The sequence below is a fragment of the Geotrypetes seraphini genome, chromosome 6 (assembly GCF_902459505.1).
Source record: "Geotrypetes seraphini chromosome 6, aGeoSer1.1, whole genome shotgun sequence".
NCBI classification, from domain to species: domain Eukaryota; kingdom Metazoa; phylum Chordata; class Amphibia; order Gymnophiona; family Dermophiidae; genus Geotrypetes; species Geotrypetes seraphini.
This window is the reverse complement of record NC_047089.1, coordinates 163052909-163069015: the sequence shown is the minus strand read 5'-3', so window position 1 is coordinate 163069015 and position 16107 is coordinate 163052909. Positions and strand designations below refer to the sequence as shown.

At 47.2% G+C, this 16107-nt stretch overlaps 1 protein-coding gene across 9 annotated transcripts in view; it reads left to right on the top strand.

Moving 5' to 3' along the window:
* ARHGEF7 (Rho guanine nucleotide exchange factor 7) overlaps nucleotides 1-16107 on the top strand; it is a 460949-nt gene that overhangs the window by 250809 nt on the left and 194033 nt on the right. For all 9 annotated transcript variants that reach the window (XR_004539809.1, XR_004539810.1, XM_033948005.1 and 6 more), the window contains exons 14-15: nucleotides 4830-4908; nucleotides 13945-14084. Coding sequence is in view for 7 of the 9 variants with exons in the window: in XM_033948005.1 (XP_033803896.1) it covers nucleotides 4830-4908; nucleotides 13945-14084 (219 nt within the window). In the remaining 2 variants the exon portion in view is untranslated. The remainder of the gene's footprint in view (nucleotides 1-4829; nucleotides 4909-13944; nucleotides 14085-16107) is intronic.

Here is a 16107-nt window from a genome sequence, read left to right as displayed (position 1 = left end):
GAGGCTTCCACCTCTTCTAGTCCGTCTCGCCGGCCGGCGCTGGCGGACCAACTTTCTTTTTCATCCTTCCTTCGACAAATGGCGGATGATTTGGATGTGACGTTGGACACTGGTTCTCGATATTCTAAGGAGTATCTGGACACCATGCATTTGCCTCACCCTCCAGCGGAGACGCTTCGCCTTCCTCTGCATAAACTGCTTGACCAGACTTTCATGCGTTGTTTTGAAACACCGTATTCCATACCTGCAGTTCCCAGTAAATTGGATGCTCGATACCGCATCGTCCATCACAAGGGGTTTGAGGGGGCGCAACTTTCTCATCAGTCACTTCTAGTCGAGTCCTCCCTCAAACGATCTCATCCCTCCCAGGTGTACGCCTCAGTACCTCCGGGCCGTGAAGGGAGGACGATGGATAAATTTGGTAGACGTATCTACCAAAATTCGATGATGGCAACTCGAGTGCTAAATTATAATTTTTTCTTCTCTTCATACTTGGACTTTTTCTTGCCGGTGCTCCGCAAGTTCATCCCCTTTATCGATGCTCAAGCTCGATTCGAATTTGAAGAGGTGGTGGAGACCCTTTCTCAGTTACGCCTGCAGCTCATGCAATCCTCCTACGATGCCTTCGAGCTCTCGGCACGTGCTGCGGCCTGTTCGGTCGCCATGCGTCGCCTAGCATGGCTCCGTACCATTGACATGGATCCGAACCTTCAAGACAGACTTGCTAATGTGCCTTGTGCGGGGGCTGATCTGTTCGATGAGTCTATCGAGACTGTTACTAAAAAGCTTTCGGACCATGAGAAGTCCTTCCAGTCGATTCTGCGGCCTAAGCCTAAGCCTCAGCAGTCTCGTCCTTCTAGGCCGCCTCTGATTTACCAGCGGCGTTATCAGCCAAGACAGACTCCTCCTGCAAGACAGCCTGCAAAGAGACAGCCTCCTCAAAAGACTCAACAGAAGCCTCAGATGCCGGCTGCACCCAAGGCTACTCAGCCTTTTTGACTCTCTTCCAGGGAGCATAACCGACTTCGTTCTGTCTCCTCCCGTTTTTCCCATCGGGGGTCGTCTCCACCATTTTTGTCATCGATGGGAGACGATCACCATGGACCTCTGGGTCCTTACCATCGTAAGAGAGGGATACTCTCTTCATTTCCAACGGGTCCCCCCGGACCACCCGCCAAGAGAGTATCCTTCCAACTCGACGCAGACCGCTCTTCTTCTACAGGAGGCGCAGGCTCTGCTTCGGCTTCGAGCCGTCGAGCCGGTGCCAGTAGATCAGCAAAACCAGGGGTTCTACTCCCGGTACTTCTTGGTTCCGAAGAAGACGGGCGATCTGCGTCCCATTTTGGACCTTCGAGTCCTCAACAAGTTTTTGGTCAAGGAGCGGTTCCGCATGCTGACCCTTGCTTCTCTCTACCCCCTCCTCGAGCAGAACGATTGGTTATGCTCTCTGGACCTCAAGGAGGCCTACACTCACATCCCGATACATCCGGCCTCCCGCAAGTTTCTCAGATTTCGGGTGGGACATCTACATCTGCAGTATCGAGTGCTTCCATTCGGCCTTTCCTCGTCTCCCAGAGTCTTCACGAAGTGTCTGGTGGTGGTGGCCGCTGCACTCCGGAACATGGGTCTCCAGGTGTTTCCATACCTCGAAGACTGGCTCATCAAGGCACCGTCGGCTCCAGAGGTCATTTCGGCGACCTTGACTACAATTTCTTTTCTGCAGAGTCTGGGCTTCGAGATCAACTTCCCCAAATCACATCTTCAGCCCACCCAGTCTCTCCCCTTCATCGGGGCTGTCCTGGATACCATTCAACTTCGAGCATTCCTTCCTCTTCAACGCATGGATGCTCTCCTTCTACTCTGCCAGTCGGTGTCTTCTCGCCCGTCCATCTCGGCGAGACACATGATGGTCCTTTTGGGACACATGGCATCTACAGTTCATGTGACGCCTTTTGCCAGACTACATCTCAGAATTCCTCAATGGACCCTGGCATCTCAGTGGACTCAGGTGTCCGACCCGTTGTCCCGTCACATTGTAGTCACTCCTGCTCTACGGCAGTCTCTTCTCTGGTGGATGACCTCTTCGAATCTATCCAGAGGTTTGCTGTTTCACTCTCCTCCCCACCAGAAAGTTCTCACGACAGATTCATCGAACTATGCATGGGGGGCTCATCTGGATGGTCTTCGCACTCAGGGGTTCTGGACCAGTGCGGAACGACTCCATCAAATCAATCTTCTGGAGCTCAGAGCCATTTTCAATGCTCTCCAAGCTTTTCAGCATCTACTTCACGACATGGTGGTCCTTATTCGCACAGACAATCAGGTCGCCATGTATTATGTCAACAAACAGGGGGGCACGGGCTCGGCCCCCCTTTGTCAGGAAGCTCTTCGAGTCTGGGATTGGGCGGTCCGCCACAACACCTTCCTCAGAGCTGTCTACATTCAGGGGAAAGACAACGTCTTAGCAGACAAATTGAGTCGTCTTCTCCAGCCCCACGAATGGACGCTCCATTCCGACCCCCTTCATCAGATCTTCACTCAGTGGGGAACGCCTCAGATAGACCTCTTTGCAGCCCCCCACAACTTCAAACTGCCTCAGTTTTGCTCCAGGATCTACACTCCTCTCCGCCTCGAGGCAGATGCCTTTCTACTGGAGTGGGGGAATTGCTCCCTATATGCGTTTCCTCCTTTTCCTCTCATTCAGAAGACTCTGGTCAAGTTGAGATCAGACCATGCCACCATGATTCTGATTGCTCCTCGGTGGCCCAGGCAACCGTGGTACTCCCTTCTACTTCAACTGTGCAGCAGGGAGCCAGTACTTCTTCCAGTGTTTCCTTCACTACGTACTCAACATCAAGGTTCACTACTTCATCCCAACCTGCAGTCTCTCCACCTGACAGCTTGGTTCCTTTCGACATAACTCCTCACCAGTTCTCCCAAGCAGTGAGGGAGGTCTTGGAGGCTTCCAGGAAGCCTGCTACTCGACAATGCTATTCCCAAAAATGGACTAGATTCTCTTCCTGGTGTATTTCCAATGCCACGGAACCTCAGCGAGCTTCCCTATCTTCTGTATTGGACTATCTTCTACACCTGTCTCAGTCTGGTCTCAAGTCTACCTCTATACGAGTCCACCTGAGTGCTATTGCGGCTTTCCATCAGCCTCTACAGGGGAAACCTTTGTCTGCTCATCCTGTGGTTTCCAAATTTATGAAAGAGCTGTTTCATGTCAACCCTCCTATCAAACCTCCTCCTGTGGTTTGGGATCTCAATGTTGTCCTGTCTCATCTTATGAAGCCTCCGTTTGAACCTCTCAACACGGCTCCACTTAAGTATCTCACCTGGAAGGTGGTTTTTCTGGTGGCCCTCACGTCAGCTTGTCGGGTCAGTGAGCTTCAGGCCCTAGTGGCGGATCCACCGTTCACTGTATTCCATCATGACAAGGTGGTTCTCCGTACTCATCCAAAATTCTTGCCTAAAGTGGTCTCTGAATTTCACATCAACCAATCCATCGTGCTTCCAGTGTTCTTTCCAAAGCCTCATTCTCATCCTGGGGAATCTGCTTTGCACACTCTGGACTGTAAACGTGCTCTAGCTTTCTACTTGGATCGCACAAAGCCACACAGAACTGCTCCTCAACTTTTCGTCTCCTTTGATCCAAACAAGTTGGGACGACCTGTATCGAAGCGCACCATCTCTAACTGGATGGCGGCTTGTATCTCTTCCTGCTATGCCCAGGCTGGATTATCCCTTCCCCGTAAGGTCACAGCCCATAAGGTCAGAGCAATGGCAGCCTCTGTAGCCTTCCTCAGATCGACACTGATTGAGGAGATATGTAAGGCTGCCACTTGGTCCTCGGTTCATACATTCACCTCTCATTACTGTCTGGATACTTTCTCCAGACGGGATGGACAGTTTGGCCAAACAGTGTTACAAAATTTGTTCTCTTAAGTTGCCAACTCTCCCACCATCCCATTGGGGTTATCTTGGAGGTCACCCACTAGTGAGAATACCTGTCTGCTTGTCCTGGGATAAAGCAATGTTACTTACCGTAACAGTTGTTATCCAGGGACAGCAGGCAGCTATTCTCACGTCCCACCCACCTCCCCTGGGTTGGCTTCTCAGGCTAGCTACCTGAACTGAGGAGACACGCCCGGTACATCGGGCGGGAAGGCACTGGCGCATGCGCGGTGCGGGCATCTCGAAACTTCTGAGTTTCTTCAAGCAAGACATGCTTGCAAGATGTCCGTATCGGGGCTCTGTCGGATGACATCACCCACTAGTGAGAATAGCTGCCTGCTGTCCCTGGATAACAACTGTTACGGTAAGTAACATTGCTTTCTTGAAGTGCTTTTTTTATTTTCAACTGTTTACACATTTTCTTGTTTGTTTCGTATAATCTTGATGACCATTTTTAATCCACTTAGTGATATGGAGTAGCATTATGCATTGCCATGTCAATGATCTAAAATTTAGTTTTCGAATAAGTGGTTTAGGCAAATAGCTTTTACTAAGCTGTGATAGCGTTTTTAGCGCGTGCTAGACCTTAACTCCAGCATTGAGCTGGCGTTACTTCTAGTCATGTAGCGTGGGTTTAGCATGCACTAAAATAATGCGTGCGCTAAAAACGCTATCGCAGCTTAGTAAAAGGAGCCCCTAGACCCAAGGGAAAAGAGGAAAAAAGCTAATTAGTGGGTGTAACTGAACATCTTCACTTTCAAGGAAGTTCTGGTGGTAGCCCTCGGCTTATGGGTAAATATTGGTTGCAAATGTAATGGCTGTGGAGAGATTTTAAGGCGGCAAAACATTGGTTTTCTCTTATACTTTCACAGGGAAAACTGCCATTAACAGGAACGACAATCAGAAAGCTAGAAGACACAGAAAATCAGAAAAATGCGTTTGAAATAGCAGGTAAAATAAGCAGTATTTATAAATTATTGATATGTGATAAAATTCCATGGAAATGATTTTTATAGAATGAACTGAAGCACATAGTAATTTATGCTAGCTAACACACAACATCATTCTTATTCTTAAAAGCACAAACTTAGCTAGTCTCCATAGGATAATAGCCTTTTATAGTTCTACAGTTTTATAAGCTTGAACCTGCTGATAGAGATAGTTTCTGGCAGGCAGGCAGGCATAGAAGGATCTGGCTTAGTCTCCATTCCGCCCACCCCTAGCTCATTTCTATACTTATAGTCTTAATTTATTGTCAGTTATTCTAATTAGGACAACAGGAGAGCTCTTTATATTTCATTACTAGTAAAGAATCAAACAATAAATTAGCATGCAATATAACTCTAAGACTATCTAAGAAACATTAAATAAAACATTTAATAAAATCCTAAGGCTCTCTGTACTAGTCTAATATAGAGTATTCATAGTAGCTTAATAAGGTTAATTAATTAATCAGCTCAATAACAAGATGCAGACAGTAGTCCAGCAGCAAGAGGGTTGCTATCCAGTCTTTTGCATTGAGTGTCACATGCAGTGCTCCCTCTAAGCGGGCGGGTGTTGTGAGCAAAATTTTTTTCGCTGTGCGCTACAAATATCGGGCGCCAGCAAGTTATGAGCCAACTCGCCCGATTCTCCTCTCGCCGCCCTGCCCGCCGTGCGCTGTGACGTGAAACTTGTGCGCTGGATGTAATATTTTGTGCGCCAGCGCACGCCAGCGCAGCTTAGAGGGAACACTGGTCACATGTATGATTTTTTCCTGGTTGGCGAGAAGTTATATATGTGTGCTCACTGCAAAGAGCTCCTAGTTCTCAGTGAATGAGTATGTTCCCTTGAGGCTAGAGTAACAGACTTGGAAGAGCTGAGGGAGACAGAGAAGTACATAGATGAGGCCTACAGGGATGTTGTAGAGAAGTCTCACCTCCAGTCTGGTAGCCCCTGTGCTGCCTTGGAGGAGAGCATCACCCTGGTGAAGTAGGAAATAATCCTCTAGCTAGGACTTGCCCACCAGGGGATGCAATATCCTCTCGCACTGAGGATGTGTCTCCAGGGGCTTCTGCCTAGGAGGGAAAAGTTACGACAGCAGTTGTAGTTGGTGATCGATTATTAGGCATGTAGATAGCTGGGTGGTTGGTGGGCATGAGGATCACCTGGTAACTTGCCTGCCTAGTGCGAAGGTGGTGGACCTCACATGTCACATAAATAAGATTGTAGATAGTTTTGGGATGGAGACAGCTATCCTGGGTCATGTAGGTACCAATGACATAGGAAAATGTGGGAGGGAAGTTCTGGAAGCCACATTTAGGCTCTTAGGTAGAAAGCTGAAATCCAGATCCTCCAGGGTTGCATTTTCAGAAATGCTCCCAGTTCCACGCACAGGACCCAAGAGGCAGGTAGAGCTCCGAAGTCTCAATGCGTGGTTGAGACAATGGTGCAGGGATGAGGGATTTAGATTTGTTAGGAACTGGGCAACCTTCTGGGAAAAGAGGAGCTTGTTCTGAAAGGAGAGACTCCACCTTAACTAGGATGGAACCAGGCTGCTAGCAATAACGTTTAAAAAGGAGATAGAGCAGCTTTTAAACTGAGATGTGGGGGAAAGCTGACAGTTGCCCAGAAGCGGATGGTTCGGTGTGAGGTATCCTTGGAGGATACTATTGAAACAGGATATTTAGGGAGTCCTGGTAGAGAGGTTCCAATAATGGTGAAAGAAAGCCAGGAGGGTTTAAGAGGAAGGCAGAATAAAAGACTCAAATTTTCCCTGTCTTCTCAGCAGTCTGTAGTTGCAAGGAAAAAGCACAATTTGAAATGTTAGAAGCCAAAAAAGATAAAATAGGAGAGTTAGAGTATATAGCACTGAATGATGAGATAGATATAGTAGGCATCTCGGAGACCTGGTGGAAAGAGGACAATCAATGGGACACTGTTACCTGGGTACAAATTGGAGCGGGGTGTTGCACTATATATTAAAGAGGGAATTGAATCAAATAAAATAAACATTCTGCATGACATAGAAAGCAGTGTGGAATCCTTATGGATAGAAATTCCATGTGTGAAGGGAAGGAATATAAAGGTAGGGTTATTCTGCCGTTCCCCAGAATAAAATGACCAGACAGATGAAATGTTTTCAGAGATTACTCTATTTTTCGCTCCATAAAGCGCACCTGACCATAAGACGCAACCTAGATTTAGAGTAGGAAAACAAGAAAAAAAACATTCTGAAACAAATTGTGTACTAACATATACCAGGCTCTGCACCCAGCCCCCCTCACTCCCTGCCAGGCTCTGCACCCAACCCTACACTCCTTGCCAGGCTCTGCACCCTGTCCCCCCCTCCCGTACTAATTGTAATGCAAATTTTTCCTTTCATTTTTTATATACACACAACAGATATAAATTCTCAAAACTGACACATTTCGATCACTAAATTGAAAATAAAATAATTTTTTCTACCTTTGTTTGGTGATTTAATTAGTTTCTGGTTGGACTTCCTTCCTCCAGCCTCGGCCCCTTTGGGTCCAGGTCTCTGTCTCTTTTCCCTCTGCTTACCCTCCCTAGATCTAGTGTCAGTTCTCCTTTGTACCCACCACCACCTTTGTTCCAGGTCTCCCTCTCTCTCCTTCCTCTGTTATGATCTTGCATCTCTCTGTTCTTCCTCATGGTCTCTCCCCCCTCTGTCTCTTCTGTCTGCACCTCCCATAGTCCAGTATCTGCCTCCTGTCTTTCCCTTTGGTCCAGGCCTCTCTCTGTCTGTCTGTCTTTCTTCTGCTTACAACCCCCTATCCTATCGCATCCCATCCCCATGTCCAGCATTTGTTCTCCTTTCTTCCAAGTCTTTCTCTGCTTCTCTCTCTCTCCTTCCTTCCTCCCTGGTCCAGAATCTTTCCACCTCTCTGCAGTCTCTCTCTCTCTCTCTCTCTTTCCTCTATACACCCCCAAGTCCAACATCTACCCCCCTCTCTTCTGCCTCCCCTTTGTTTCAGGTTTCTCCCTCTTTCTATCTTCTTTCTGCTAACATTTTGAGTGTGTTTCCCCTCCCTAACCCCTCTAGTCCAGCATCTGCCATGTCTTCAAGTTTGTTTTTTCACCCCTCCTCAAGGTCCCTTGGAAGCCTCCTCTCACTTTCACCCTCCCCCCCCCCCAATGTCCAGATCCAACGTCCTGCCGGGGCCCTCGCAACGGGAGGGACCTTACCTCCAAGCTGCTTCCTTCATCCAGTGAGAGAGGTTGTATTCCGCGCTGTGACCGCCGCTGAGTTAATTACAGCAGCCTGCAAAGTGAACTTAAGAGGCTGCCATTGGCCTCCGAAGCACGTTGCCTCTGCCGCGGTCCTACCTCTGATGTGATAGGAGGGGCAGGACCACAGCAGAGGCAACGTGCTTCGGAGGCCAATGGCAGCCTGCTAAGCTCAGTCTGCAGGTTGCCGTAATTAGCTCACAGCATGGAAGGCAGTCACAGCATGGAAGACAACCTGTTGCTGGGTGCAGGAAGCAGCTTAGAGGTAAGGCCTTGCCTGTTGCGAGGACCCCGGCAGGATGCTGAATCTGGACACTGGGAGGTGACAGGTGAGAATGAGAGGAGGCTTCCAAAAGACCTTGAAACAGCCGGGTGCTCTCTGACGCTAGGGAAAGCCATATTGGGCATGGGCATTTAAAAAGGTACGATGGGTTGGGAATGGGGTGTTAAAAAAACAGAAGTGTCTTCGCTGCATAAGATGCACTGACGTTTCCACCTACTTTTGGGTGGACAAAAGTGCATCTTATGGAGCGAAAAATACGGTATTTTCTTTTTAGATTATCTAGATTAATTAGATTTAATAAATTTTTAAATTTATTTCATTTCTATTCTTTCTCTATTAGTATTCCTTTGCTTTCCTATTTTATATGGCATTCTTTTCGTTTCTTGTTTTTACATATTTTGTATACCGAACTGTTGATAAACCTAAATGCGGTTAAAACTTTTAATCAACATAAATGTTTAGAATATTAGCAGTGGATGCCTGCTACATTTTTTAGTGGTGAAACAATGTTGGTGTTCTACAGTTTCATTTTTATTTATCCATTCATACACAATATCAGATTCTAGGTAATACCCCTGAAGAAGGTGTTTTTTCACCAAAATATTGTGCTGTGTTGGGCTATATATCCACATAGGATGTTATAATAAGCTGGACTTATTGGACTCTGGACCCAGGAATAAAGTTATCTTTTTGACCATACTTTCCTTTTGGTTTTGTGTGTGCATTCACACATGTAAGTGCTAGTATGGCGCCACAGTGCTATTCTGCAAATACGCACCTACCAAACATGCATTTTCAAAGGAGGTGTACCCAGGGCAGAGCATGGGGCATAGGGGACATAGGTAAGGCGCCCATTTAAATGTGCCAACATAAGGAACACTGTAAGTTATGTATGTCCCTGCCTCACTTAGTCATGCATGATTTTATCAGCTCTATGGTTAATGAGTGTGAGCATGTAAATGTTAGGTGCGTTTGATACCAGTGTTACCAGGTGCCTAATTTGAGTGCCCATTGTTAGCATTACCCACACAGAGCTGAATTCAAGATCTTTCTGTTAAGTTTTAGAGTATTGCATGAAATGAGCTTTGTATTTAAAAAGAAAAAAGTATTTCATTCCATTTTGCAATTTGCAGAGGAATGGGAAAGGGGATGAGATTTGATTTATAGTGGAACCTTGGTTTACGAGCATAATTCGTTCCAGAAGTATGCTCGTAAACCAAATAGCTCCCCCCACCCCGAGGCTACTGGCGCTGCTCCATCCCCTCCCCCTTGAGGCCACCGACGCTGCTCCATACCTCCCCCCCTCCCGCAATCCGGCATCCCCCCTGCGAACCGGCATCCTCCCCCCCCGTTCGCGTCGCCCACCTCCCCCGCGATCCTACATCCCCCCCGAGCACCGCAACGACATTGCTTACCCCGATTGGGCACCGGCACCAGCACCAATGCACAGGAGGTGCCGGTGCCCGAAGATTCTCCTCTTCTGGCCTTGGCTGGGCTGGGCAGTGCGACGGAGATCCTCTTCCCTGTGCTGGGCTGGACTGGGCTTTGAGCATTTGCGCATGCTCAAAATCTTCTGGTCTTGCTCTCTCCAAGATTCTGAATCTGAGAATCTCGGAGAGAGCGAGACCAGAAGGCTTTGAGCATGCGCAAATGCTCAAAGCCCAGTCCAGCCCAGCACAAGGAAGAGGGAGGATCTTTGGGCACCGGCACCTCCTGTGCATTGGTGCTGGTGCCGGTGCCCAATCAGAGTAAGCGATGCTCGGGGGAGGGTGTAGGATTGCGAGGGGCAGGGACGACGCGAGCGGGGGGGGATGCCGGATCGCTGGGGGGGATGCCGGACACGGGGGGGTGGCGCTCGTAAACCGAGTCAAACTCGTTTTCCAAGGTGCCGATTTTGCGAATGTTTTGCTCGTCTTGCAAAACACTCGCAAACCGGTGCACTCGTAAACCGAGGTTTGACTGTATTGCCTTTGTGTGGTTGCAATCAAGGTGGTTTACATAATTATATACAGGTACTTATTTTGTACCTGGGGCAGTGAAGGTTAAGTGATTTGCCCAGTGACAAAGAGCTACAGTGGAAATTGAACCAGGTGCCCCAGTTTTAACTAATGTGATTTTTCTTCATATACAGTGGAACCTTGGTTTACGAGCATAATTCGTTCCAGAAGCATGCTCGTAAACCAAAATACTCATATATCAAAGTGAGTTTCAACATTGGAAATAATGGAAACTCGCTTGATACGTTCCCCTCCCCCAAGGCCAGTGGCACTGCTCCCCCCCCCCCCCCCCCCCGGTGAACTGCCAACCCTCCCCCCAAACAACTTGAAACTTACCCCCCCGTCTGGCACCAGCACACAGCCCACAGGACGTGCCAGTGCCACTTGAAGAACTTCCTGCCTCTGCCAGGCCTTGAGCATGCATCTGTGCATGCTCAAGGCCTTCTCATTCTACCTCTCGCAGAGAGGATTCCTTTCATCTCAGGCAAGTAAGACCTTGAGGAATTTTTAAAGCCCTGCTTATTCTACCATCACAGAGTTGTTTAGTATATTTAAAGGAGTAGGGTTGAGTGAGGCAAGGAGTGGCCTACTAGTAGAGCTACTGCCTCAGCACCCTAAGATTGTGAGATCAAATCCTAGTGCTGCTCCCTGTGACCCTGGGCAAGTCACCTAATCCTCTATTGCCTCAGGTACAAAATAAGTACCTGTATATATGGAAACCGCTTTGAATGTATAACCATAAAAAGCAGTATACAAGTCGTGTTCCCTTTCTCCCCTTCCCTTATGTTGGCCTAGATCAGTGGTCCTCAACCACCGGACTATGGGTTCCTGAACTGGGCCTTGCAGAAGGAATAAAAATTTTTATTTGATTTACATTAGTTTGCAAAGTATTTTATTTTGAAAAATGACCACTTCCATCCGTGCCTCTTTCCTGTTCTTGTCTCAATTGTAGTTTTTTTCTGTAAGCCCACAAGCTAACCCTAGAAAAATGAGTAAAAAACAAACATTGCTGGAGAGCTTCTTTGAAAAGGGGGAAAGAGTTTGAACATTACTTCCCAACCACAAAAGACCCCCAAACTTGGAAGGAATGGATCTGCAATCCATTTGTAAACAAGCCAGGTAAATTGACTTTGTCCTTGCTAGAAGAGGATCAACTGCTTGAGATCTCAAATGACGGTGGCCTTAAAAGTATATTTGAGACTATTTCAAATCTTAATATATTCTGAATTAAAGTCAAGGCAGAATATCCTGAGATTGCCACAAAAGTTAATGAAAACCCTGTTTTCATTTCCAATATCCTATCTTTGTGAAGCAGGATTTTATGCCGTAACAGCAACCAAAATAAGATTATGGATTAGACTGGACATAAGAAACACACTTTGGGTGTCACTGTCTCCCATCACCCCAGATGGGACCATCTAGTTGCAGGGAAACAAACTCAGGGCTCCCACTGATTCTGCATTGTGGTGGGTTGTATTAATATATTGTACAGGGTGCCCACAAAAACACTCTTTGATTTTAAATGGTTACAAAATCAAAACTTATTGGAATATGTTTATAAATAAGCTGACAGCAAATGCAAGTCCCAAAAAGCACGGTTAGCAAGATCTCACACAATCGCTTGCACTTTCACTCTTATAAGCTGCAATTGGTGCAGACGTTACAACTTTCAGACAATGCAATGCGTCAAAATGACCAGGTGTTCCTCAAGTGGCCCCCGAGATCACCGGACATTACTGTTTGTGACTTTTTCCTTTGGGTGTACATGAAAAACAGAGTGTACATACCTCCATTATCCTCAACTATGGATGATCTGCAGGAATGCATTACTGAGCTATAAACGTGATTACGCCAGATATGCTTCGGAGAGTCTGGTCTGAGCTCGATTATCGCATCAGTCTTTGCTGAGTAACATGTGGGGTTCACATCGAATGTATGCAATCAACATACCATATGAAACTTTGAGTTGATGAAACTGTAGCCTCAAAGATGAAAGAATATTCCAATAAATTTTAGTTTTGTAACCATTTAAAATCAAGGAGTGTTTTTGTGGGCACCCTGTATATACAATATAATAATAGAAACAAAGTGCATAATATAAAATGTAATAATTACATTTACATTATATATGTAATAAATTATATATTATGCACTTGAATCACCCCCTCCCCTGGTCCATGGAAAAATTGTCTTGCTTGAAACTAGTACAGGATGCAAAAAAGGTTGGGGACCGCTGGCCTACACTGTCAATCTACCTCTTTTTTGGTTCCTATTGTATCCTCTCTTTCCCTCATTATTAAGATTTTTTTCTATTTTCTTGCATTTTATGGGTTTTTTTTACATCCAAATACAGTGGTACCTCGGTTTACGAGTGCACCGGTTTGCGAGTGTTTTGCAAGACGAGCAAAACATTTGCAAACTTGGTGCCTCGTAAACCGAGCGCGCCTCGATTTGCGAGCGCCCCCCTTACAAACCGGCACCCTCCCTGCCGCCATCGGGCACCCCCCCGCCGCAACCTGAGGTCCCCCCAACCCACCCGAACCCTCTTCTTACTTTGATGTAGCCTCCGCACCTGCACCAGCATGTCCTGTGCTGTGCTGTGCCGGTGCCCGAAAATCTGCCTCTGGTGCTGGGCCTTGAGCATGTGCGCATGCTCAAGGCCTGAGAGTTCACGTCCAACGCATGCTCAAGGCCCAGCACCGGAGGCAAATTTTCAGGCACCGGCACAGCACAGCACAGGATATGCTGGTGCAGGTGCGGAGGCTACATCAAAGTAAGAAGAGGGTTCGGGTGGGTTGGGGGGACCTCAGGTCGCGGCGGGGGGGGGGTGCCCGATGGTGGTGGGGGGTGCCGGATCGCGGGGGGGGGGAGGGTGCCGGTTCGCGGGGGGGGGGGGGGCCTTCGGGGGGAGCAATGCCGATTCTCGTGGGGGGGGGAGCAGCGTTGCTGGCCTCGGGAGGGGGGGGTGGAGGGTGGGAACCTATCAAAGCGAGTTTCCATTATTTCCTATGGGGAAACTCGCTTTGATAAACGAGCATTTTGGATTACGAGCATGCTCCTGGAACAGATTATGCTCATAATCCAAGGTACCACTGTATTTATTGAATAAAAAAGTGCACCTTTATAATAACTACATCCTTTTATTTAATTTAAAAATAACCTACTTTGCATCCACTTATATTTTAAAAATATGAATATTCAAAATCAAATATCAGTACAATTCCTGCTGAGAACCCTAGTTTACTGAGATATGATAAGCAGATGGACAAGGCAGGATTTTTCAGAAACTTTAGGTACTAGTGTTTTTTAAGATATTCAAATTAAAATGAGATCCAAGAAAGCTAATTCTAATAAATTTCTAATGTACTAATACTGCTGCTTTAAGCAACATTACTTATAATCACCCATACACATCCCTAAATGTTAACTGTATTGTCAGTTAGAAGAATTTTATGTTTCTTTTCCAATTTTGTCCAGGAAATATGATTGAGAGGATATTGGTGTCATGTAACAACCAGCAGGATCTGCATGAATGGGTGGATCACCTGCAGAAACAAACCAGAGTCACAACCATTGGGAATCCTGCTATTAAACCCCATTCTATGCCATGCCACACTGTAAGAGTCATTTTCTTGTTGTTGAAAGTTACATAAATTTGTACACAATCTAAGACTAGAAGTTTTTTGAAAGCACTGTTTTAAAAGTAATCAGAAGTGGCACAAAGTATTTAATTTCTTTGCCACTAAGACCAAGAGCTATTTCATGGGTCCGGCAATATTAGTACTGGTTACTTTGCATATACAGTGGAACCTTGGTTTACGAGCATAATTCGTTCCAGAAGCATGCTCGTAAACCAAATTACTCGTATATCAAAGTGAATTTCCCCTTAAGAAGTAAGGGAAACTTGCTTGATTCGTTCCCACCCACCTCCACCCCCCAAGGCCAGCAGCGCTGCTCCCCCCACCCCGAGAACCGGCATCGCTCCCCTCCCCCCTCCATTCACGAACCTGCATCCCCCCGCCAGCCCAAACAGAAGCCTTACCCCATCTGGCACCGGCACACAGCCCCAGGATGTGCCGGGGAACGAAGATTCTTCCTATTGCCTATTCCTATTCCCATCTGCGCAGATGCTCAAGGCCCAGGCAACAGGAAGGATCTTCGTTCACCGGTACATTCTGTGGGCTGCATGTCAGTGCCAGATGGGGTAAGACTTCTGTTCGGTGGGGTAGGGGTGCCGGTTCATGCGGGGGGGGGGGGGGGGGGCATTCACGGGAGGTAAGCGATGCTGGTTCTCGGTGGGGGGTGGGAGGTGCTCGCAAATCAAGTGAACGCTCGGTCTGTGAGTCACGATTTGCGAGAATGTTTTGCTCGTCTTGCAAACCGCATCACTCGCAAACCGAGGTTTGACTGTATTTGGTTTGTCACTGTACAACATAAAATATTTATAAATAACTCTCTAAAAAGAGAGAAATACTGCACACGGGGCTATTTTATTGGATCCTTGGGGCCTGATTCTGTATACGGCATCTAGGTTAGGCACCACTAGGCACCCTAATCACAGACACCTAATAATGCCTAAATTAGTTCCGTTTAGAGAATGACACAAGGAAAAAATTTGTCTCCGTCCCTGCAACCCCATCCTTGCAACCACGGTCCCCGCAACCACTGTCCCCACCCCGTCCCCATGACTACTATCCCCACAGCATCCATACAAGCCTCAGTACTGCAATATTTAGCTTATTCCTTCCTTATAAATCAAAGTTCTGGCTCCTGAACTAGAGAGATGTTCAGCTGGCAGGGTTTTGTTTATAAATTTTTATCAACACAACTAATATACTACTTTATCCTAAAGCAAAAAAAAGAAAAGAAAGATAATTTTTTTTTTACCTTTGTTGTCTGGTTTCTGCTTTCCTCATCTTCTCATTCAATTCCTTCCATATGCTGTCTGTCTTCTCTTTGTGTCTTCCATTTGCTCTGTTACTGTGCCTCTCCCTTCACCCCCCCAATTGGTCTGGCACCCATCTTCTTCCCTCCACTCCCCCATTGTCAGACATCTCTCTCTTCTTCTCTTCCAATGTCCTATCCCCACTCTCTGTTCCCCATTTCCCTTCAGCGTCTTGTCCCCACTCTCTGTTCCCCATTTCCCTTCAGCGTCTTGTCCCCACTCTCTGTTCCCCATTTCCCTTCAGCATCTTCTCCCCACTCTATTCCCCATTTCCCTTCAGCGTCTTCTCCCCACTCTCTGTTCCCCATTTCCTTTCAGCGTCTGTTCCTCCCCACCCCCCTTCAGCGTCTGTTCCTTTCCACCACCACCCTTCCCTCTTGCCACCTCACCGCCCTTCAGCACCCCTCGCACGGACCGAGCATCTCCCTCCCTCCCTCTTACCTTCGCAGCGTGTTTTAAGTTTACAGAGCAACTTACTTAAGCTGCCGGAGTCTGCAGTCACATGCATCTGTGGGTGGAAGCTTCTCCTCTGACGCAACTGCAGGCAGGCTCTAGCGGCTTGAGCAAGTTGCTCTGTAAACTTAAAATGCGCCGTGAAGGTAAGAGGGAGAGAGATAGATTTGGCCGGTAGTAGGAAGGAGATAGGGTGCTGTGCACAATCGGCAAATGCGCGCGTTCCCTCCCTTAACTGCGGG